The sequence below is a fragment of the Myxocyprinus asiaticus genome, chromosome 20 (genome assembly GCF_019703515.2).
Source record: "Myxocyprinus asiaticus isolate MX2 ecotype Aquarium Trade chromosome 20, UBuf_Myxa_2, whole genome shotgun sequence".
Lineage (NCBI taxonomy): Eukaryota > Metazoa > Chordata > Actinopteri > Cypriniformes > Catostomidae > Myxocyprinus > Myxocyprinus asiaticus.
This window is the reverse complement of record NC_059363.1, coordinates 37,205,733-37,230,781: the sequence shown is the minus strand read 5'-3', so window position 1 is coordinate 37,230,781 and position 25,049 is coordinate 37,205,733. Positions and strand designations below refer to the sequence as shown.

General features: G+C 38.8%; 1 protein-coding gene across 4 annotated transcripts in view; it reads left to right on the top strand.

Moving 5' to 3' along the window:
* LOC127411218 (CAP-Gly domain-containing linker protein 4-like) overlaps positions 1-25,049 on the top strand; it is a 99,938-nt gene that overhangs the window by 65,438 nt on the left and 9,451 nt on the right. For all 4 annotated transcript variants that reach the window (XM_051646619.1, XM_051646620.1, XM_051646618.1 and 1 more), the window contains 3 exons: positions 19,804-19,989; positions 20,546-20,683; positions 22,130-22,253. In XM_051646619.1, the coding sequence (XP_051502579.1) occupies positions 19,804-19,989; positions 20,546-20,683; positions 22,130-22,253 (448 nt within the window). The remainder of the gene's footprint in view (positions 1-19,803; positions 19,990-20,545; positions 20,684-22,129; positions 22,254-25,049) is intronic.

Genomic DNA, 25,049 nt, shown 5'->3' with positions numbered 1-25,049 from the left:
TTCAGTATTTATCTATTTTTTTATTCAATTTTAATTCTTTTTTTAAAAGTCTTGTTGCTGTTTTTTTGTATAGTTGTGTACTGGAAGCTCCTGTCACCAAGACAAATTCCTTGTATGTGTAAGCATACTTGGCAATAAAGCTCATTCTGAAGTGGGTTTGGCTAAATTGCACAAGCAAAGCACTAATTGGCTGGGTCAAGTGCAATTTAAATATGAGGTTCTTCTCCGGTTATTGCATCGTCAGCATCCTATTATACAGTATAGTCCAGTCCCTGTCAAGCACCAGCAATATAAACAGTTAGTTGGTAGTGTAAATGGGTTGTATGCTATGCATTAGAATAGAAATATGGACTTATGTTCTTTTGTTCATTAACGGCATACTTGTTGAATGTCAGACGTTTTTCTGGTGACATGCTATAATACGCATGGAAATTGTGATTCTTGTCAGGACTTGAATGTAGGCTCTGTTAAATTATAGAGAATGCAAGTATCATTAGTAAATTGCACTTTTCACCACTTCATTAACATGCAGTACGCCTAGAGTTTGCACACATACAGTGGTGGCCAAAAGTAATGGCACCCATGGTAAATATGAGCAAAGAAGGCTGTGAAAATAAATCTGTATTGTTTATCCTTTTGATCTTTCATTAAAAAAAAAAAAAAAAAAAAATCAAACCTTTAATTGAAGTAAAACAATTGAAAGAGGGGAAATATCTCATTATTAAATCAATATTTTTCTCCAAAACACGTTGGCCACAATTATTGGCACCCCTAGAAATTTTTATGAGTAAAATATATATGAAGTATATTCCCATTCATATTTTACATTTTTTAGAGCACCTGGGTGACAAGGAACATGAAATTGTTCAGCCATGACTTCGTGTTTCACAGGGGTATAAATATGAGGTAACACACAGGCCAAATTCCCTTAATCATCAATCACAATGGGTTAGACTAAATAATATAGTTCTGATGTGTGGCAAAAGGTTGTTGAGCTTCACAAAATGGGAAGTGGCTATAAAGAAATAGCCAAAGCATTGAAAATGCCCATTTTCACCATCAGGGCAATAATTAACATGTTCCAATCAACTGAAGATCTTAAGAATCGGCCTGGAAAAGGAAGTTTGTCTATATTGTCTCCACGCACAGTGAGGAGGATGGTTCAAGTGGCCAAAGAATCTCCATGGATCACAGCTGGAGAATTGCAGAAATTAGATGGGTCTTGGGGTCAGAAAGTTTCAAAAAAAATATCAGACATCACCTACATCACCACAAGGGAGGGTTTCAAGAAAAAAAGCCTCTGCTCTCATCCAACAACAAACTCTTGCATCTTCAGTTTGCCAGACACTACTGGAACTTCAAATGTGACCGGGTTCTATGGTCAGATGAAACAAAAAAAGAGCTTTTTGGCAGCAAACACCAGAGATGGGTTTGGCACACTCAGAGATGAAGAAGTACCCAATGCCCATGGTTAAATGTGGTGATGGATCTTTAATGTTGTGGGGCTGTTTTTATGCCAGAGGTTCTGGACATCTTGTTCAGATACATGGCATCTCGGACTCTATCAAATACCAACATATAAAAAATCAAAACCTGGCTGCCTCTGCCAGAAAGCTTACAATGGGCCCTGATTGGATCTTCCAGCAGGACAATGATCCAAAACAAACATCAAAATCAACACAAAAATGGTTCACTGACCACAAAATCAAGGTTCTGCCATGGCCATCCCAGTCCCCTGACCTGAACCCCATAGAAAATTTGTGGGGTGAATTGAAGAGGAGAGTCCACCAACATGGACCTCTGAATTTGAAGGATCTGAAAAAAATTCTGTATGGAGGAATGGTCTCAGATCCCTTGTCAGGTGTTCTCCAACCTCATTAGGCATTATAAGAGAAGACTCAGAGCTGTTATCTTGGCAAAGAGAGGTTGCAAAAAGTATTGAATAAAAGGGTGCCAATAATTATGGCCAATGCATTTTGGAGAAAAATGTTTATTTAATAATGAGATATTTCCCGTTTCAATTGTTTTACTTCAAATAGATTTTTTTTTTTTTTTTAATGAAAGATCAAAAGGATAAATGATGCAGATTTTTTTTTTCCACAGCCTTCTTTGCTCATATTTACCAAGGGTGCCAATATTTTTGGCCACATCTGTATACCCACAGATAGCACAAACACTCTCACCCATATCCACTTGTGCTTTGCGCTGGCACGTAAATGAGATGCTTTGCGTACCGCAGAGCACTGTGCTTAAGACGTAGCAGTCTTAAAATAGAGCCCATATTCATATGAATTACTTTAATGGTGCTTGTATGTGATTTTGGAGCTTGACAAACCCAGTCAATGTTTACATTCATTATATGGAAAAGAGCAGCCAATTTGTTTTTCTTTTTTAACTATTCCTTTTGCTTCAGTATAACAAACACAATCCTGAATGTGCTGTACCCTGCTGAGTGTGTCATTTCTCATACGGTAACTCTACAGGGAGACATAGTGTAGTCCACCCAGGCTCCTGTTAGTGCACTAATGCTGATGAACAGCGGTTCTCAGTACCTCTGTTACACTAGAGATGTCCCCTCACTCTGTCTGCATGGGCTGCTGTTCTTTGTATATGGTGGGAGGTCTTTGCTCCAGATTGGTGTTAGATTGTTGATCTGATTTTCTAAGCTCTCTAGGGCTTAGGTATTGTCCACTCAGACAGCTAAATGCAGACATGTGGAACTCAATAGCTTTGTGTGGCAATAATACTTTTATGACGAGCCCTCAAGGCATTGTAATTCTTCAAAAAATGCTTTTCTAATTTGTTTACAATAAAGGCTTTTCTTCTTTGTCTTTATGCTTTCATTTCCCCCCTCTTTCTTTCTTTCTTTCTTTCTTAATTGTTTGTTCTTTTTACTGTCTTTGTTTTTCTCTTTGTATTTGTTCTATCTACCGTTTGTTTCTTTGTTCCTTTGTTCACTTCCTTCTTTCTTTCTTTCTTTGTTTCTTCCTACCTACCTACCTACCTTCCTTACTTACTTAGGGGTGGACATGAATAGTCCCCAAAGCAAATTTGGGGTCTCAAGGACAAACATAGCGCCACTACCATGTCAAAAATTCAGTTTTCTTTTGTGCATATCTTTTGAACCGTTTTGAATCTTTTTAAATTGTAATTAGTGTCCGTGTATAAATAGTCAATGAGTTTGTTAGCTCTCACGTGGATGCACTGAGCAGGCTAGATACTGAGCCATGGGGAGCAGAAAAGAACTGTCAAAAGACCTGTGCAACAAGGTAATTGAACTTTATAAAGATGGAAAAGGATATAAAAAGATATCCAAAGCCTTGAAAATGCCAGTCAGTACTGTTTAATCACTTATTAAAAAGTTGAAAATTCGGGGATCTCTTGAGACCAAGCCAAGGTCAGGTAGACCAAGAAAGATTTCAGCCACAGCTGCCAGAAGAATTGTTCGGGATACAAAGAAAAAGCCACAGGTAACCTCAGGAGAAATACAGGCTGCTCTGGAAAAAGACGGTGTGGTTGTTTCAAGGAGCACAATACAACGATACTTGAACAAAAATTAGCTGCATGATCGAGTTGCCAGAAAGTCTTTACTGTGCCAATACCACAAAAAAGCCAGGTTACAATATGCCCGACAACACCTTGACACGCCTCACAGCTTCTGGCACACTGTAATTTGGAGTGACGAGACCAAAATACAGCTTTATTGTCACAACCATAAGCACTGTTTGGAGAGGGGTCAACAAGGCCTATAGTGAAAAGAATACCATCCCCACTGTGAAGCATGCTGGTGACTCACTGATGTTTTGGGGGTGTGTGAGCTCTAAAGGCATGGGGAATCTTGTGAAAATTGATGGCAAAATGAATGCAGCATGTTATCAGAAAATACCGGCAGACAATTTGCATTCTTCTGCACGAAAGCTAGGCATGGGACTCTCTTGGACTTTCCAGCACGACAGTGACCCTAAGTACAAGGCCAAGTTGACCCTCCAGTGGTTAAGGCAGAGAAAGGTGAAGGTTCTGGAGTGGCCATCACAGTCTTCTGACCTTAATATCATCGAGCCACTCTGGGGAGATCTCAAACATGCGGTTCATGCAAGACGACCAAAGACTTTGCATGACCTGGAGGCATTTTGCCAAGACGAATGGGCAGCAATACCACCTGCAAGAATTTGGGGCCTCATAGAGAACTATTACAAAAGACTGCACGCTGTCATTGATGCTAAAGGGGGCAATACACAGTATTAAGAACTAAGGGTATGCAGACTTTTGAACAGGGGTCATTTCATTTTTTTCTTTGTTGCCATGTTTTGTTTTATGATTTTGCCATTCTGTTATAACCTACAGTTGAATATGAATCCCATAAGAAATAAAAGAAATGTGTTTTGCCTGCTCACTCATGTTTTCTTTAAAAATGGTACATATATTACCAATTCTCCAAGGGTATGCAAACTTTTGAGCACAACTGTATATGGGAGTGATATATTTTTAAAGGATTGAGAAGTGTGGAGACAGCATCACCTGTAGTTCAAAAGAACATGGTCTGTTTAGCATGGTTATCATGCTACAGTACATGCTATGATAGCTTAGCATGCTAATTGGTTAGCATCATTTTGTACTTGCGGCTTGGAATGTGTCTTTGGCAATGTTTGGCTGTGTAAGCTGATAGGCCTAGTGGTTAAAGCACTGGAATTCTGACTCTAAAACCTGCAGACTCTCAGCTTGGTATGTCTCTTTAGCACCAGTATAATGTGTGTAGAGTAGTGGTACTTACTGTACCTGCAATCCGTAGAGATAGAAATGATACCTGTTCGAGCCCAGCTCTGGTCAGCTTGTAAACTACAATGAAGTTGAGTCAATAATAAAAAAAAAAAAAAAAAAAAATGTATCATTGTTTCCTTATTCTGAGTCTTCTGAAAATGGCAGAAAGAAATTTCTAAATTTAAAACCTGCTGACTCTCAGTTTGGAATGTCTCTTTGGCAATTTTCAGATGTGTTAACTGAATGGCCCAGTGGTTAACATATTGGAATATGGCTCAAAAGGTTGTGAGTTCAATTCCATGAAAGAGAAGTTTTAAAAACTGTACTTCTATTGAGCTCTGAGTCTTCATGTTGTGCTTAGTACAATGAAGACTGTACTTTATTGCGTAAATCCTGCTTCAATTAAAAAAATTACCTGTAACAATATATGTATGTACACTCAACCTAGAATGTCTCTTTGATGCCAGTCAGACTTGTCAATTGTGTGGCGTAGTGGTTAGAGCTTTGGGCTTCAGTCCATCCGACTGGATGAACGTTGGTTCGATCCCCATTTCAGCGGATTTAAATGTTGTGCTTCTGTTGTGCCACAGCTCATTGCATTGTGCTTGCTTTAGGGCTTAGCCCCGATCATTGCTGCTTGCAGCTATATTTGTTCCTTTGTTCACTTTCTTTCTGCCTTAAAGTCATAAAGCAGAAAGAATAATTTATCAGCTCTTTCAAAATTTTATGAGACCTTATAATTAAATTTTATAAACAGTCCCAGAATTAAACAGAATTTTACCCCACTATCATTTACTTATATTTTTATTTCTGTACTCTTTAATTTCGAATTCTTTGTCCACTTCAGCCTCACACTGTACTTTTTTAACTCTGCACCTTTCAATTTCCTTCCTTTTCTTTGGTTTGAAGAACTCACAGTTGAGTCACGCTGTGCACATTAAAACTAATATGCACATCCTGAGAAGGCGTCAGAAACTGGGTTCCGTAGGGCACTTGTGACTCACTTTAGTAGCCTGACTTCAAATGTGACGCACATTCAAACACCCAATTACCAAAATGCCTCTGTGTGCACATCCAGCCTGCTCACAAAAGCCATATCCAAGCAACACATTGTCTTTCTAATGACACTTTAACGATGTTACTGTCCTCTCGGCCCCTGCCGAAGAAATTACGGATCTCCAGTGTCCTCTAATCATTGCAGTTATGAGGTGTTTCTTTTTTCCTTCCATTCCTGAGGTGATTTGAATAGTGGACCATGGTGGATTTCCATGTTCTCCGTTGATTGATTGTCCAATGAAGCCAAGCTTAATGAGCAGTTCTCACACTGTTTTAAACTGACTTGCAGTAATTTGTCATGAAAAAGAATGAGGGAATATAAGCGGCGTGTTTGTCACCGCCGTAACCCTTTGCAGTGAGCCTTTATATTTGACGTGATTAATATTTGAACACTTAGTTTCCTTTAAAGTAAAATGTTGACTTTTTTGCCATTTAATAATTCTAGTTGTTGTCAGTGTAAGCAAACATGTATTTCACAATAGGATTTTTCATGTTAAGCAGTACCTTTTGTGTTGTAGTTTAAGGAAGTATTAGATTATACTGTATAAGATTATACCAGAAATTTGCTCTGGTCTTGCTCAGGCACTAGCTCATTTAATTAATTACTGTATATCTTGATTATTTCCACAATGGCATTAAAAAATAAATAAAAAATACAATTATAGGATGCTTGTCAGGAATGAAATAAGTATTGCCCCTAGTAAAATATTGATAGATTTATGTTTTTTGCAAAGTACAGATACATAAAAAAAAAAAAAAAAGAGACAAATTCCAACTTTTTGACCTCGATGGAAATAGATTTGTTGTTTTCAGCATGGAAAATGCAGTAGTTATGCAATCAATAAAGACAAATGAGTCTTGCATGGATTTAATGTTTTTTTCTTTAGAGAAGGCTATAAATGTTTTGGGTGGTCTGCATAAGAATGACTATATTAGATTGTGCTGTGAATGATTTATTCTCTTTTTGAACATCTTAAAAACTCAACATGGACCATGTTTAAATCGACTGAGCTGGATTTAGTGGACTCTTTTATATTCCATGTCCATTTTGACACTTGTCATTCTTTAGGATCAGTTTCATTTAGCACACCACAATGTGCAGTTTATGCAGCCTCTCATGTTTTAATGATGCATGAAAAGCTTTTCTTTAGGATTCAGCACATAAACGTTTATTAGGAGTTCTCAAAATCAAAGTCATATTTATTGGTATATTTTGTTCTTTGCAGATCAAGTGAGAAAATGCTAAGGATACATTTATTCTTTTATTTTAATGAGAGCCAAGACTTGGGAAGCAAGATTTGTCTGTGAAGTGTGGTGGATGTGATCTGTCGGTCTGTGTGACTCATGTACCTAAACAAAACTCAGTCAGACTATATTCTTTTTAATGTGCACTTGTAATATCACACTTTGAGTGTACCCCTCCATAACACCACATAACTTCTGCTTCCTGCTCTTTGTGTGTCCCTTTTCTGTCTCTCAAATATGGATCTTAAGTTTCACTGTGTTTTAGTGTCAGTGTGTTTTAAGTTGTAGAAGCTTTGATATCTTAACATTATCGATAAACATCATGTAATAAAAGCAATCACTTCCATGTTAAACTTTCCAGTTAATATTTCCAAACATTGTCCTATACAGTCAAGACCATAACAAGCAACAGATCATTTTGTTGGTCGGTTCCAACTTTATATTGGGTGTCTACAATGTACTTTTTTTTTTTAATTCAGCATTTTATGCAATGTACTTAGTTTTTGCTTGTGTACATGCAAGTTGTTCTGCACAATTCTTGTGAGATTTGCATTTGTTGATACTGCGGTTGAGGTATGGGTGGGGTTATGTCTAGGGGTAGGTTTATGGTAGGATCAAAGGAATAGCTCACCCAAAAATTTAAATTATCTCATCATTTACTCACGCTCATGCCACCCCAGATGTGTATGACTTTCTTCTTCAGCAGAACATAGACAAAAATGTTTAGAAGAATATCTCAGCTCTGTTGGTCAATACAATGCAATTGAATGGTGATCAGACATTTGTTGCTACAAAAATCACATCAAGGAATCATAGAAGTAATCCATAAGGCTCCAGTGGTTAAAACCATATCTTCAGAAGTGATATAATAGGTGTGGGTGAGAAACAGATAACAATTTAAACCCTTTTTTTTTAACTCTAAATCTCCACTTTTAGTTGTTTTTTTGTTTTTGTTTTTTGGGGATTTTCTCCCCTTTTCTCCCCAGTTTGGCATGCCCAATTCCCAATGTGCTCTAGGTCCTCGTGGTGGCATAGTGATTCGCCTCAATCCGGGTGGCAGAGGGTGAATCTCAGTTGCCTCCACATCTGAGATAGTCAGTCCGTGCATCTTATCACATGGCTTGTTGAGCACGTTACTGCGGAGACCTAGTGTGTGTGGAGGCTCACGCTGTTCTCTGTGGCATCCACGCATAACTCGCCATGCGCCCCACCAAGAGTGAGAAGCACATTATAGTGACCACGAGGAGGTTAACCCAACATGACTCTACCCACCCTAGCAACCGGACCAGTTGATTGCTTAGGAAGCCTGACTGGAGTCACTCAGCACGTCCTGGATTTGAACTTGCGACTCCAGGTGTGGTAGTCAACGTCTTTATTTGCTGAGCTACCCAAGCCCCCTTTTAGTTGTTTAGCTGTTTAGTTTAACTTTTTTACTGAAAGTGAAAGTTAATGTGGAGAACAACAGTACCCCAAAAGTGTTTGTATACATGTAAAATATATGGAGTTCATTGTACAAGTTAATAAAATACCAAACCAAGCGGCTTCTGCAAAAAAAAAAAAAAATTTAAAAAAATTTAAAAATATTTGGTACTAGACCATTTCTCAGAGCTAATTTCACTTTTCTGAGCCATTTTTACAATAATTTGTAAGTAACCAACTTGTGGCAAGGTGATTTTAGTAGATGTATAAACAAGATGGGCTTAGATAGTGTTTTCTGGACCACACCTGGCTCTCTACAGGGCAATACACTCTCTTCCAAAAGTCTTGACTCTGGCTTATCATTTAGCCCCTAAACTTGTTTAATTAATTATCTCTTTAGCCCTTGAATGTCAGTGAAAATGATGGTTTAATGAGAGCCCTCATTCCAAACTGCTCTCCAATAGCTGAAATGTGAAATCTCTGCACTTTTCCATGGTTCCGCATGATTAACATTTGGCTGGGGCTCATACAGGCTTCAAAGACTATGTTTAAAAGCACAGGAATTCTGAAATTGTTAAGTGATTTGACTGTGATAACTCAGCATTTAATATCTGGAATCTTTATAGTATTAGTATTTACACGAAGCATTTTAAGCAACAGGATTAAATATAAAATGTCTACTATAAAAGTTACAGAAATTAAACTGTGGTCTATTAAAACATATATGAGTATAATCGTATAATATATAATAGTATGCAATATACTGTATATACACCGATCACCCACAACATTAAAACCACCTGCCTAATATCGTGTAGGTCCCCCTCGTGCCGCCAAATAGCTCTGACCCTTCGAGGCATGGACTCCACAAGACCTCTGAAGGTGTCTTGTGGTATCTGGCACCAAGACGTTAGCAGCAGATCCTTTAAGTCCTGTAAGTTGCGAGGTGGGGCCTCCATGGATCGGACTTGTTGGTCCAGCACATCCCATAGATGCTCAATCATATAGAGATCTGGGGAATTTGGAGGCCAAGTCAACACCTTCAACCCTTTGTCATGTTCCTTAAAACATTCCTGAACAATTTGTGCAGTGTGGCAGGGCGCATTATACTGCTGAAAGAGACCCCTGCCATCAGGAAATACCGGTGCCGTGAAGGGGAGGACGTGGTCTGCAACAATCTTTAGGTAGGTGGTACGTGTCAAAGTAACATCCACATGAATGCCAGAACCCAAGGTTTCCCAGCAGAACATTGCCCAGAGCATCACACTACCTCTGCCGGCCTGCCTTCTTCCCATAGTGCATCCTGCTGCCTCTTCCCTTGGTAAACAATGTACACTCAACAGGCCATCCACATGATGTAAAAGAAAACGTGATTCATCAGACCAGGTCACCTTCTTCCATTGCTCCATGGCCCAGCATTAAGTTTTTCAGCAATTTGTGCTACTGTATTTTGTATTTTGTATTTTTTTATTAATTAACAATAAACATGCCAGAATGTGAACATGAATAAACGTGATAATTCAATAACCCAACCCTCCCTCCCTCCCTCTCCCACCCTGCTTAACACCATGGTTTCTTTAAAATGGGATACATACTAGGTAGATAATATCACAGAAAAAACAAGATCACAGGAATTATGAAACATAAATTACAGAAAAAAATAAAAATAAAAGATAAGGTGGTAGGGTATTCACTCTAAGTCCTGGTCATTGTTATGTGCAATATACTTGGAAATCTTCTCAGCAGCTATAGTCTAGATCTTTAATGTAGAGATTTGTGCAAAATTCACCCGAGCTATCCAGGGTGTGTGGTGGGAGCCAGTATTGCGCTAACAGTTTTTTTTGCAGACGTCAGACCGGCAAGCCAAACAATTTTTTGCAGCTTAGAGAAAGCCAACATAGAATTGTCATTCAGTAGTAATACAGAGGGGTTCATTGGTATAGAATAGTCAGTAATTTTTTATAAGATAGTACAGACCTCATTCCAAATTGTTTTAACCTTTTCGCATTCCCACATCATATGAAGAAAAGTTCCAAGCTGTTGGTCAGAACATTTATCACAGAAGGGGCTAAAGGAGGAGTCAATACGATGTCTTTTAAGCGGGGTCCAAAATGTTCTGTGACAGAAGTTGTAATGAATCTGTTGGTGATTAGGATTCCTGGATGAGGTAAAATTATTCACCCATACTCTTCCCCAATCCATGATTCCCTCCTCTAGTTCAAGGTCTCTTTCCCATTTACGCAGTATGGCTAAGCGTTTTGCTGTAGCCACTAAGGCCTTCCCGTACATCCACGAGATCAGGTGTCTGGAAGGGAACAAGTCAAGCAATGATCGGATGTGTGGGGAGCAGTTCCCCCCAAGGCACCCCGTAGGTCTTCATAGCCAACCTCAGGCACAGATATAAGAAGAGGGAAGAGGGTTCTGTTCCATACCGCTCACACATTTCTTAAAAGGTTAACATGCACTTAGGACCAGAAATGTCTTTCAGTGTATAAATGCCCTTCTGCGTCCAGTCTCTGGAGAAAAATGGTGCACTTCCCGAACAAATATTATTATTATACCAGATAGGTGTAAGAGTGTGCCAATTATGAGAGTGATGAATGCATTTTTCCATCAGTTTAAAGTTAACTATCGTGTTGGCAATAATTGGACCAAAGGCTTGCATACATTGTTTGCTGTTCAACCCAGAGAATAGAATGTCTTGTAACCTCTATTTGCCTGCTAAGCTCTCCTCTATCTCTCTCCAAGGAACCCCGGAAAGTGGGTTGAGCCAAACCTTAAGGCATTTTATTTGAAAGGCCCTATGGTACAATTCAAAATTCGGAAATGCTAAACCTCCATTATGTTTTACATGCTGCAGTGTTTCAGATTTAAGTCTGGGTTGTTTACGATTCCAGATGAATTTACGGAGCGTAGAATCAAGTTTATGCCAAAACTTTTTAGGGGCAGGTAACGGAATCATCGAACTAAGAAAATTGTTTCGCAGCAAAACATTCATTTTAACACTCACTATTCTGCCGTGTAAAGATAACGGTATCGAGGTCCATCTTTGGAGATCTTGTTTCACCCTGGTTAGAATTTGTAGATAGTTGGTATCAGGAATGACATGCAGGGATATATAAACAACAATGCCTAAGTAAGTAATTGAAGATTGTATAGGGATCTTACACGGCAGTCTAACTGTCTTAGCAGTATTATTATATGGAAGCAAAGAAGATTTATCCCAGTTGATTTTATAACCGGAGAGTGTACTGAAATTTTTAAATACCTTCATTATTTGGGGAATTGCTGTCTGAAGGTCAGAAATAAAAAGTAATAAATCATCCGCATAGAGAGATATATGTTGTTTATGGGAGTTAACTGAAATCGAGCAAACTTTTTCCTGTCTTATCAATTGGGCTAAAGGCTCGACAGCGCAAATAGCATTGGGGATAAAGGGCACCCTTGTCTTGTGCCTCTTTGAATATTAAAGGGTAGAGAATGCATGCCATTGGTTACAACAGAAGCGGTTGGGTTTTTATATAAAACATTTATCATGTTCAAGCAGTCTTTACCAAGGCCATACATGTCCAAAACAGACCAGAGGTAATCCCACTCCAACCTGGAGTGGGACAAGCCCAGGATTCGTGTACGACGTGCAGTAGTCTCCGGATGTTATCTGACGCTAATCTACCAGACAAAAGCCGGTCTGGATGGACTAATTTCTTTATATATCGCTGTAATCTCAGGGCCAATATTCTAGCAGACATTTTAATATCCGTATTTAACAAACTATTGGGTCTGTAATTTGCGCATTTCGTATGGTCTTTCCCTTTTTTGGGTATCAACGAGATCAGCGCTGTGTTCATCTGTGGATGAAAGGCACCAGCCTCTACTGCCGCTTGAATGGCCGTCAGGAAGACAGGACCAATTAAATCAAAATATTTGAGAAATAACTCTGGTGGGATCCCGTCTAAACCTGGCGCTTTGCCTTTCTTAGGCTGTCCTAAACATTCGGCGTCCCCATGACTGAGACTTGGTCAAATAAGAGATTGCAAAAAAGTGGTACAATTGGGGTTTGTGGAATTAAGTTCAGATGAATAGAGTTTAGAGAAAAAGTCAGAAAATGTTGAGTTAATTTCTTTGCTATCCCTAACCAGCCCTTTAGATGGATGATTAATAATGTCAATGCAGGTTTTCGCCTGACTTTGCTTAATCTTAGGGCTAAGAGTTTGCTGGGTCTAGCGCCACTGAAGTAATAGGTCTGTCTGGTTCTGTGTATCACAAATTGTGCTTTCCTTCTCAGAAGATCATTCAGTTCTACCTTATGAGTCTGAAGCATCTTAAATACTGAACAAGTGAATGAAGCTTTTAGCGACAATTCGAGTGTTAGACATTCTTTTTCTAGATAATCGATTCTACGATTACGCAACTTTTTTTACATTAGTGGCAAAGGCTACGGAGAAATCTTTAATAAAGCCTTTCGTAGCTCCCCAGACAAATATAGGGTCTTCAACTGAACCAATATTAAATGAAAGAAATTCAGACAAATTGGCTTTGAAGTCTTTGTCGAACTGGTCATTCTGTAGAAGGGAAATGTTAAAACGCCACCGCAGAGATCTTTCAGCAAACCGGTTACATTCAAATCTGCCATCATAGGATTATGATGATTATGAATGGCTTAGAGTATCATTGTCTGATCAAAAGAATTCAGAAGTTCCTTAGAGCACAGTAGATAGTCTATTCTTGAATACGACAGATACCGTGTTGAGAAAAAGGTATAATTTCTACTTGAGGGGTTCCTAGCTCTCCAGTCATCTACCAAATTCAATGCTTTAACAAAATCATTAAGCGCAGAGGAGGACTTAAACTGAGATTGATTGCAAGAAGATCTATCCAATGCTGGGTTTATCACAGTATTCATATCCCCCCCAATAATCACGGAATAATCTATCAATGAGAGCAAGTGATTTGTTACCTGTGGGAAAAGGTTACCTTTTTTTAAGTGGGTTTCCTGAATTAGAGCAATATCTATTGCTTTCCTGCGCAAGTAGATCAAGAATTTGGCTCTCTTGTTTGGACTGTTAAGTCCTCTAATGTTAAGCGATATAATTTTGTATTTATCCATAGTCTATTGAGAAAGTGCTGCGAGTTTTAACATACATTGCAAACCCAAGATAGATCTGCCTGACCTGTGACAAAACCAAAACAATGTGAGAAATCGATGGAAATAACAAAGACAAATACCCCCTCTCAGAGACCACAAAATCCCCCAACATTATAAAGGCCCGTGGCAACATCCACCGTCGTTCACAAGGATACCAACGTCATCCACCCTCCTCCAATGAACATCAAATATGTAATATAACAATGATATAAAGTGTAAACAGTAATAACAGCCATATGTATATATACAGTGCATCCAGAAAGTATTCACAGCGCTTCACTTTTTCCACATTTTGTTATTTTACAGCCTTATTCCAAAATGGATTAACTTCATTATTTTCCTCAAAATTCTACAAACAATACCCCATAATGACAACGTGAAAGAAGTTTGTTTGAAATCTTTGCACATTTATTAAAAAAGAAAAAAAAAAAAAAAAGAAAAAAAAAATCACATGTACATAAGTATTCACAGCCTTTGTTCAATACTTTGTTGAAGCACCTTTGGCACCAATTACAGCCTCAAGTCTTTTGGAGTATGATGCTGCAAGCTTGGCACTCCTATTTTTGGGCAGTTTCTCCCATTCTTCTTTGCAGGACCTCTCAAGCTCCATCAGATCTCTCCAGAGATGTTCAATCGCGTTCAAGTCTGGGCTCTGGCTGGGCCACTCAAGGACATTCACAGAGTTGTCCCGGAGCCACTCCTTTGTAATCTTGGCTGTGTGCTTAGGGTCGTTGTCCTGTTGGAAGATGAACCTTTGCCCCAGTCTGAGGTCCAGAGCGCTCTGGAGCAGGTTTTCATCAAGGATGTCTCTGTACATTGCTGCATTCATCTTTCCCTCGATCCTGACTAGTCTCCCAGTTCCTGCCGCTGAAAAACATCCCCACAGCATGACATTGCCACCACCATGCTTCACTGAAGGGATGGTATTGGCCAGGTGATAAGCGGTGCCTGGTTTCCTCCAGACATGACGCTTGCCATTCAGGCCAAAGAGTTCAATCTTTGTTTCTCATGGTCTGAGGGTCCTTCAGGTGCCTTTTGTCAAACTCCAGGCAGGCTGTCTTGTGCCTTTTACTGAGGAGTGGCTTCCGTCTGGTCACTCTACCATACAGGCCTGATTGGTGGAGTGCTGCAGAGATGGTTGTTCTTCTGGAAAGTTCTCCTCTCTCCACAGAGAAATGCTGGAGCTCTGTCAGAGTGACTATTGGGTTCTTGGTCACCTCCCTGACTAAGGCCCTTCTCCCCCGATCGCTCAGTTTGGCCAGGCGGCCAGCTCTAGGAAGAGTCCTGGTGGTTCCAAACTTCTTCCATTTACGGATGATGGAGGCCACTGTGCTCATTGGGACCTTCAGTGCTGCAGACATTTTTCTGTACCCTTCCCCAGATCTGTGCCTCGATACAATCCTGTCTCGGAGGTCTACAGACAATTCCTTGGACTTCATGGCTTGGATTTGTGCTCTGACTTGCACTGTTAACTGTGGGACCTTATATAGACAGGTGTGTGCCTTTCCAGATCATGTCCAATCAATTGAATTTACCACAGGTGGACTCCAATCAAGTTGTAGAAACATCTCAAGGATGATCAGTGGAAACAGGATGCACCTGAGCTCAATTTTGAGTGTCATGGCAAAGGCTGTGAATACTTATGTACATGTGATTTTTTTTTTTTTCGTTTTTTATTTTTTAATAAATTTGCAAAGATTTCAAACAAACTTCTTTCATGTTGTCATTATGGGGTATTGTTTGTAGAATTTTGAGGAAAATAATGAATTTAACCCATTTTGGAATAAGGCTGTAACATAACAAAATGTGGAAAAAGGAAGCACTGTGAATACTTTCCGGATGCACTGTACATATATAAAAAAATAAAACAAAAAAACTCAAATTCTCTGAAATAGGTAAACGTATAACTTGCACCTAATGAACAGAGTACATGTGTTTGTCCGTTTAACTGTACATAGACTGCCTGACCCATTCATAGACTCGTTTTACCCCTCCATGGATTCTGGGAGACGGTGATGTAAAAAAGGACAATTTACATCTGACACCCGATGGATGGCTATTTCCCGGAGCCGTAAATTCTGTGTGCTCGGTCGATCTCGATCGGTCCCTTCTTCTTCAGCATGGGTATCCAGATAGGCAGCATCCTTTGAAGGAAGCCTATTGGGTCATCCCCTTCTCAGCCATGTGGCAGTCCCACCAAACGCAGGTTATTGTGGCGAGATCTGTCCTCTAACTCCGCTATTTTCGAGGTGAGATTTTGCTGCTCTGTTGTGCACGTTTAGATCTTTCTTCATCTGTCGTGTCTCGCCTTGGATCTTGTCTAACTTTGATATCAAGTCTCGTATTGTGTTTGTTTGAGACTGCACTTCTTGGGGGAGCTCGGTCAAAGAGGATTTAACGTCCTCCATTGCCATCCGTATTGCATTCTGAACCGTAGTTTCAAGCGAGATCTGTTGCTTTGAAAGCACCTCCGTAATGGCGTCGGTCAGATTAGTCTCAGTGCTTGCTAGCTTCATCTTTTTCTTTCCCGAGAGGGTTGTGGATGGCGAAAAGTCCTGTTTTCTGTTTCCGTTCATTATACTGACAATGTACTAATTAAAAAAGAAAGGCTGTCAGTACTAATAAACCTATTATTTAACAAAAGGAGGAGGGTTTAGACGGAGCACTAGAGTCCCTCGGCCATCGCGTGCATGGGTCACGTGACCTCCCTACTGTAGCTCTTCTGTGGGATCGGAACAGACGGGCTAGCCTTCGCTCCCCATGCACATCAATGAGCCTTGGGCGCCCATGACCCTGTCGCCGGTTCACAGGTTGTCTTTCCTTGGACCACTTTTGGTTGGTACTAACCACTGCATACTGGGAACACCCAACAAGACCTGCTGTTTTGTAGATGCTCTGACCCAGTCATCTAGCCATCACAATTTGGCCCTTGTCAAAGTCGCTCAGATCCTTACGCTTGCCCATTTTTCCTGCTTCCAACATATGAAATTCAAGAACTGACTGTTGACTTGCTGCCTAATATACCCCACCCCTTGACAGGTGCCATTGTAACGAGATAATAAATGTTATTCACTTCACCTGTCAGTGGTTTTAATGTTGTGGCTGATCAGTGTGTGTGTGTGTGTGTGTGTGTGTGTGTGTGTGTGTGTGTGTGTGTATGTGTGTGTGTACACACACACACACACACACACACACACTGGCAGACAAAGTTTGGAATAATGTACAGATTTTGCTGTTTCGGAAGGAAATTGGTACTTTATTTCACCAAAGTGGCATTCAACATCACAAAGTATAGTCAGGACATTACTGATTAAAAAAAAACAGCACCATCACTATTTGAAAATAAGTCATTTTTGATCAAGTCTAGACAGGCCTTATTTCCAGCAGCCATCACTCCAACACCTTATCCTTGAGTAATCATGATAAATTGATAATTTGGTACTAGAAAATCACTTGCCATTATATCAAACACAGTTGAAAGCTATTTGGTTCATTAAATGAAGCTCAACATTGTCTTTGTGTTTGTTTTTGAGTTGCCACAGTATGCAATAGACTGGCATGTATTAAGGTCAATATTAGGTCAAAAATGGCAAAAAAGAAATGGCTTTCTCTAGAAACTCGTCAGTCAATCATTGTTTTGAGGAATGAAGGCTATACACTTCTTGAAATTGCCAAAAAACTGAAGATTTCCATTTTTTTTTTCACATTTTAGAATAATATTAAAGTCATCAAAACTATGGAATAACATAAATGGAACTATGGGAATTATGTTGTGAATAAACAAAATCCCAAATAAATCAAAACTGTGTTATATTTTAGCATCTTCAAAGTAGTCACCCTTTGCCTAGAATTTACATACATGTACTCTTGAACTTTTCTTAACCAACTTATTGAGGTATCACCCTGGGATACTTTTTAAACAGTACTGAAGGAGTTCCCATCTATGTTGGGCACTTATTGGCTGCTTTTCTTTATTATTTGGTCCAAGTCATTAATTTAAAAAAAAAAAAAAATTTTAATAACATTTTTGTTTTATAATGAAATAAATTAATATGGTGACACAATTGTATTTTTATCTACAAAACTAATTTCAGATCAAAAGATTTTTAAGATCATGAGAAACATTTTAGTCAAGTGTTTCAAAACTTTTGACCGGTAGTGTGTGTGTGTGTGTGTGTGTGTCTATATATATATACAGGTGCATCTCAATAAATTAGAATGTCGTGGAAAAGTTCATTTATTTCAGTAATTCAACTCAAATTGTGAAACTCGTGTATTAAATAAATTCAATGCACACAGACTGAAGTAGTTTAAGTCTTTGGTTCTTTTAATTGTGATGATTTTGGCTCACATTTAACAAAAACCCACCAATTCACTATCTCAAAAAATTAGAATATGGTGACATGCCAATCAGCTAATCAACTCAAAAACACCTGCAAAGGTTTCCTGAGCCTTCAAAATGGTCTCTCAGTTTGGTTCACTAGGCTACACAATCATGGGGAAGACTGCTGATCTGACAGTTGTCCAGAAGACAATCACTGACACCCTTCACAAGGAGGGTAAGCCACAAACATTCATTGCCAAAGAAGCTGGCTGTTCACAGAGTGCTGTATCCAAGCATGTTAACAGAAAGTTGAGTGGAAGGAAAAAGTGTGGAAGAAAAAGATGCACAACCAACCGAGAGAACCGCAGCCTTATGATTGTCAAGCAAAATCGATTCAAGAATTTGGGTGAACTTCACAAGGAATGGACTGAGGCTGGGGTCAAGGCATCAAGACACAGACATGTCAAGGAATTTGGCTACAGTTGTCATATTCCTCTTGTTAAGCCACTCCTGAACCACAGACAACGTCAGAGGCGTCTTACCTGGGCTAAGGAGAAGAAGAACTGGACTGTTGCCCAGTGGTCCAAAGTCCTCTTTTCAGATGAGAGCAAGTTTTGTATTTCATTTGGAAACCAAGGTCCTAGAGTCTGGAGGAAGGGTGGAGAAGCTCATAGCCCAAGTTGCTTGAAGTCCAGTGTTAAGTTTCCACAGTTTGTGATGATTTGGGGTGCAATGTCATCTGCTGGTGTTGGTCCATTGTGTTTTTTGAAAAGCAAAGTCACTGCACCCGTTTACCAAGAAATTTTGGAGCACTTCATGCTTCCTTCTGCTGACCAGCTTTTTAAAGATGCTGATTTCATTTTCCAGCAGGATTTGGCACCTGCCCACACTGCCAAAAGCACCAAAAGTTGGTTAAATGACCATGGTGTTGGTGTGCTTGACTGGCCAGCAAACTCACCAGACCTGAACCCCATAGAGAATCTATGGGGTATTGTCAAGAGGAAAATGAGAAACAAGAGACCAAAAAATGCAGATGAGCTGAAGGCCACTGTCAAAGAAACCTGGGCTTCCATACCACCTCAGCAGTGCCACAAACTGATCACCTCCATGCCACGCCAAATTGAGGCAGTAATTAAAGCAAAAGGAGCCCCTACCAAGTATTGAGTACATATACAGTAAATGAACATACTTTCCAGAAGGCCAACAATTCACTAAAAATGTTTTTTTTATTGGTCTTATGATGTATTCTAATTTTTTGAGATAGTGAATTGGTGGGTTTTTGTTAAATGTGAGCCAAAATCATCACAATTAAAAGAACCAAAGACTTAAACTACTTCAGTCTGTGTGCATTGAATTTATTTAAAACACGAGTTTCACAATTTGAGTTGAATTACTGAAATAAATGAACTTTTCCACGACATTCTAATTTATTGAGATGCACCTGTATGTATATATATATATATATATATATATATATATATATATATATATATGTATATATATATATATATATATATATGTATATATATATATATATATATATATATATATATATATATATATATATATATATATATATATATATATATATATATATATATATATATACACATTTAAACAGTGACCCCCAAAAGTATTTGGACACTTAAGCCACACTTAAAATACTATTAATGTCATTGTAAAATCTCATCAAACCAAGTGGCATTTATTGTAAAGCACAGGTACACTTTTTAAGCAAAACATTTCAAGAAGTTTATGTTTTAAATGCTGAAACAAGAAATTATATATTCAAAATGAAGACAAACATATTTGGATACTTTCTGGTTGTCAGCTAGTTTCACTTCTTTCTTCACAGGTCTTCTTTCACGCAGTTGCTCCACTTCTTCCTCCTCCCTGGATTCCAGACAAACTTCCACCAGGCGACCGCCACGCCCACTCCCACGGCAAAGACCGCCGCTGCGCCCATGGCAGGAGCAGACCCCTTCCAGCACCAGATCCACCCCTCCTCCCTCCCGCTCCCTCACTGATACCCCACATTCTGGTATGCCTTGTTTAAAACTCTACTTTTTACCTCCCAGTTATAAGCAAATCAGATATAGTTTTTTAGAAGTCATTTTCTGCGTTGTGTTTTTTGGGGGGTGATGTACAGTTAGCCATCAAAATAAACCCTGTCAGTGTGATCAGGACTTGTAGGTCTTGTATCATCCTTGTATCACCCTTATTTTGCATTAATGATTTGCAGACCGTATGCTGTCCTGCTTATTGCATGACTATTTGCCAAAAATTAGCAGCAGCCGATTCAAGAAACCCCTAAAATAAAAATAAAAAAAACCTTTGTTGCAGTAGCCTTACAATTATAACTAATGGAATACTTGTAAATGGGCCCAGCACTTTTTGGAACACCAATTCTCCTATCAGATTATAGTACCAGAATCAACGGTTTTTATAAAGTATGTATATATCTTGGATGTTCCATTTTCCTTGGGACGGTGGTAATGTTCTCAGGGAGTCTGTTTTTAGACATACATTAGTAGCAGATATGAATTCATTTTCATTCCTATGGTGATAATTACTATTGCAACTGCTGCCGTTTTTAGGGATTGCTAGCAGCAGGACCCCTTCAGCGAGCAGCATGGCACATGAAAGCATAGAGATGCGCTTGGGGGAGCGTGTACTGGTGGTGGGACAGAGGACAGGAGTGGTCCGATTTTATGGCAAAACCAGTTTTGCGCCAGGTATGACACTTTTAAAATCGCCTGCCTTGCTCGCACCCTCCCACAGTTTACAATGAAAATACAGCACAAGTCGAGGTCAACTGTGCATTTATAAAAAATTAAATGGCTGTTCCTTTGCCAGTGTTTTCGGATCCCAAATGTGTGTGACTTTCTTCTGCTGAACACAAACAAAGATTTTAGAAGAATATCTCGGCTCTGAAGGTCCATTCAATGCAAGTGAATGGTGGCCAGAACTTTGAAGGTCCAAAAAGCACATAAAGGCATTATAAAAGTAATCCATACGTCTCCATCCCTGTCTTCAGAAGTGAGATAATAGGTGTCGGTGAGAAACAGCATTATTTAAGTCCTTTTTTTCACTATAAATCTCCACTTTCACCTTTCACCGTATTTTGGTTTTAGCGATTCAAATTCTTCATGCATATTGCCACCTACGGGGCAGGGAGGAGAATTTATAGTAAAAAAGGACTTCAGTATTGATCTGGATTAAACCGCTGGAGTCGTATGGATTACTTTTATTCTGCAGTTATGTGCTTTTTGGTGCTTCAATGTTCTGGTCAGCATTCACTTGCATTGAATGGACCAGTGGAGCTGAGATATTCTTCTAAAAATGATTGTATGTGTTCAGCAGAAGAAAGAAAGTGAGACATCTGTAATGCCATGAGGGTGAGCAAATGATGAGAGCTTTTTCATTTTTGGGTGAACTATCCCTTTAAGTCATTATTCACTTAAAATCTTTCCCTCTGCCTCATCATTCAAGCTTGTACATATTCAAATGCTTCCTGTGCCGTCATATTTGAATAATAAACAAGTGTGAATGAGATTTGAGAGCTATGGCTTAAAAGATATTGTGAGTATTTTGTAGGGTTTCAAGTTCTCCCACTTATTCAGTGGATTGGAGTAGTTACAACAGACTTGATTACTTGAAATGCATTAAATTGACTTGATGCACATGAATCACTAAAGCACTTTTGTAATGAAACACATATGGCACATATACGTTTTTACATTTTTAAAAAAGTTTATTCCAAGGCAAGAACTGAACTTCAGTGCCCTCAGTTCTGCAGGAAGTAAAGATCCAACAAAACAGCAATGACTTGCCATCCATGAGAGAGATCTTGGATCTTTATTGATGAGGTACTTAGAGCCTTGAGGTAATATCTATTTTCCTTTCAACGTACTATTCATCTGCTATTTCGTAGATACGCACTGTGCTGTGCACTTTGTTTACTGAAAAGAAACTGGGGGCTTGTTTGTCCTCACATTACAGAGCTTTTGGAAGGAATAACTGGATTTACTCAAATTACAGGATTTGGTATCTGTTTGTTTAGGCTCAGACTGTGCCGAGAGATGACAGATTGGAGATAGTTTACCCAAGCTCAGGTCTGAAATCGGATCGCTACATTTTTCAAAATGTGCCTGTTTGTACGCTGTGTTTGTCCCTGACAGGCTTTTGGTTGGGGATTGAGTTGGACAAGCCGAGCGGGAAGAATGACGGATCTGTTAGAGGAGTGCGATACTTCAGCTGTCCTCCGAAACATGGAGTCTTTGCTCCTCCCTCACGAGTTCAGAGGCAAGTGTACCGTGCAGGATTTGCACTCTTAACCGCATCTTGACCGAGTCTTATTTCGGGTGTCTAGCTGACTTTTAGAACGATTATTTCTAGCCGACTGTGTCTTTGATTCTTGGACAGACATTCCGACCTTTCTGCACAAAAGTATTAATAAGATTGTGCATCGACATTTGTGAGTGTTTTTTCTGCATGAGGCACATAATGGCTGCCATAGAAAGTAATTGCCCTGCCCTTGTCCTCAAAAGACATTTAAAATTAGATCTTGTGATGGGGTCTCAAATAAGATTCTCCGATATTGTTGGCTTAATCAACTTTTTTTACGAATACTGTGTCATTTTATTTTAAATATGAAACATTTTTTAAACTGTATAATTCAACTTTTGAGTGCTACTTGCTAAGGCAGTACTGTATAAACTTGGGTGTGGGCTCTTTTCACTTGGGCCAGTAAGTAGTCACTTGGCAACCACCCAGAACACCCTATAGCAACTGCATCGCAATAACCACCCAGAAGACCACTAGCATTGTGGTGGTGAGTTGTACATGGGCAAGAATCTTTTCTTCAGTTTATGGGTATTAAACATGGAATACTTTTGGAAAGTGACATGTTAACTACTTTTGGGTTGTTAACACATCCTGCGATGTGACATGCTACAGTATACTTCATTTAAACTGATTTAAGCAGCAATCAAACAAAATGATTACAAATGCAGCTTTGTTTAAAATAAATGTGTGAAGGCAAAAAGGTCATAATTTTTATATTATTATTATTTTTTTTTACAGTAATTGAAAAAACGTCCATAGACATGTTATGCACCATCTACCCGTTATATTTTAATTTTACATTTTTTATACATACTTTTCATAAACATTAAACCACTTTTTATTTAATTAGTTATTTATTTTATTTTTCATTTACTTTTTCAGTGACTTCAATTACACTTCTAATCTTTCCTGTCACCAGTGGTCTGCCCTCCATTTTTCCCTCTGTGCCGTTAACTGCTTTTATTCCTCTGTCTGGTTATTCTACAGATCGAGGTTTTTATCTTCGCCATCTGTCATGAATCATATATTCTTAATTCAGAAGCATTCACTTATCCCATTTGCTTCTTGCTCTCTCATTCCCATTGTATTTCTGTAAAAACGACTCTGCTGACTGATAAGCAGGTTGTTTCAGAAACTTTTTTTTAATTCTCTCTTCTTAATTAACCCTCAGGGCAGCCACAGACAAGCCGCCAGCTAACCTCCCCCACCCCCGATCAGTACTGATTAGTACCTCTGAATAAAATTGGCTGCCGGCCCCATCTTATGTGCCCTTTGGCAATAGAAATGAGGCAGATTTTGTGTATCAGTCTTTTTTGTGTTTCATTCTTTTCAACATGAAATCGATATTGACCATATTTATGTTCTTAATACACGTTCATGGTTTATTGTGCAAGATTCACCTGTGCAAGTTGTTCTGAAGAAAAACAATAAATATATTTGTCTTTATAATCTTTAATCAAAACGGGCCTCTGTAACAGCTCTCTTTTTCAGATGACCTCACCTTGTGGGTGGGGAAAATAATGTTAAAGGGATAATTCACCCAAAAATGAAAATTCTCTCATCATATACTCACCCTCATGTCATCCCAGATGTGTATGATTTTTTTTTTTCTTTTTTCTGCAGAACACAGATGATGATTTTTAGAAGAATATCTCCGCTCTGTAGGTCCATACAATGCAAGTGAATGGTGGCCAGAACTCTGAAGGTCCAAATACCACATAAAGGCAACATAAAAGTAATCCACAAGACACTAGTGGTTTAATCAATGTCTTCTGAAGCGATCCAGTCGGTTTTGGGTGAGACTCACCTTTTTTTTTTTTTTACTATAAATCTTGACAGCAGTATCCTAGATTGGATCGCTTCAGAACCACTGGAGTCATATGGATTACTTTTATGGTGTCTTTGTGATTTTTGGACCTTGAGAGTTCTGGCCACCATTCACTTGCATTGTGAGGACCAACAGAGCTGAAATATGCTTCTAAAAATCTTCATTTCTGTTCTGAAGAAGAAAGAAAATCAAACACATCTGGATGACACGCGGGTGAATAAATGATAAGAGAAATTTTCATTTTTGGGTGAACTATCCCTTTAATCAATGGCCAAATAGCTATTTAGGTATGGTTTTAGGCTACTGTTGTAGGCAACATCCTTTCTAAAATCTTACCAATAATTTAACATTCCTTACTGTTGATGCAATCAATGTTACAACAGTGATGGCAAATAATGACACATTTAAGAAATAAGTGTTAGCATTTTGTCAAAAACATTTTACCCTAAGTGTTAAACTTCCGGGTCAAAATGCCTCCACAAAGTGGGTGTTCAAATGACAGCAAACTCGCATACAGGTCTGGTTCCATACACCCCCACTTTTCACAATCCACTCAATAGAGTGCAACAGTGCCCATCCACTTTTTCAGCCATCTTGGTTCCAAAAGTATTTTTCCCATTATTATTTTTTCTATAGGGATTTCTTAAAACCCTTCATAAATTAGCTCTAAGCCAACCAGATCGAGTTGAATCACAACATTACAAATGTTGATTTGAAGTAGAAAAGTATTTTAAAAAATCGGACAAAAATGACAAGCTTTGCAAATGATGTAATTGAATTTAAAACAATGATAACATTTAAAACTATTTATTTAAAGTTGTTGATTAGAAGTATATTGTATTTTTAAATTGTATAATAAAATATTCAGACATATACAAAGATATAAGTTTGAGCAGCCTAGTCTCATTGAGTAATCGTTACAACAG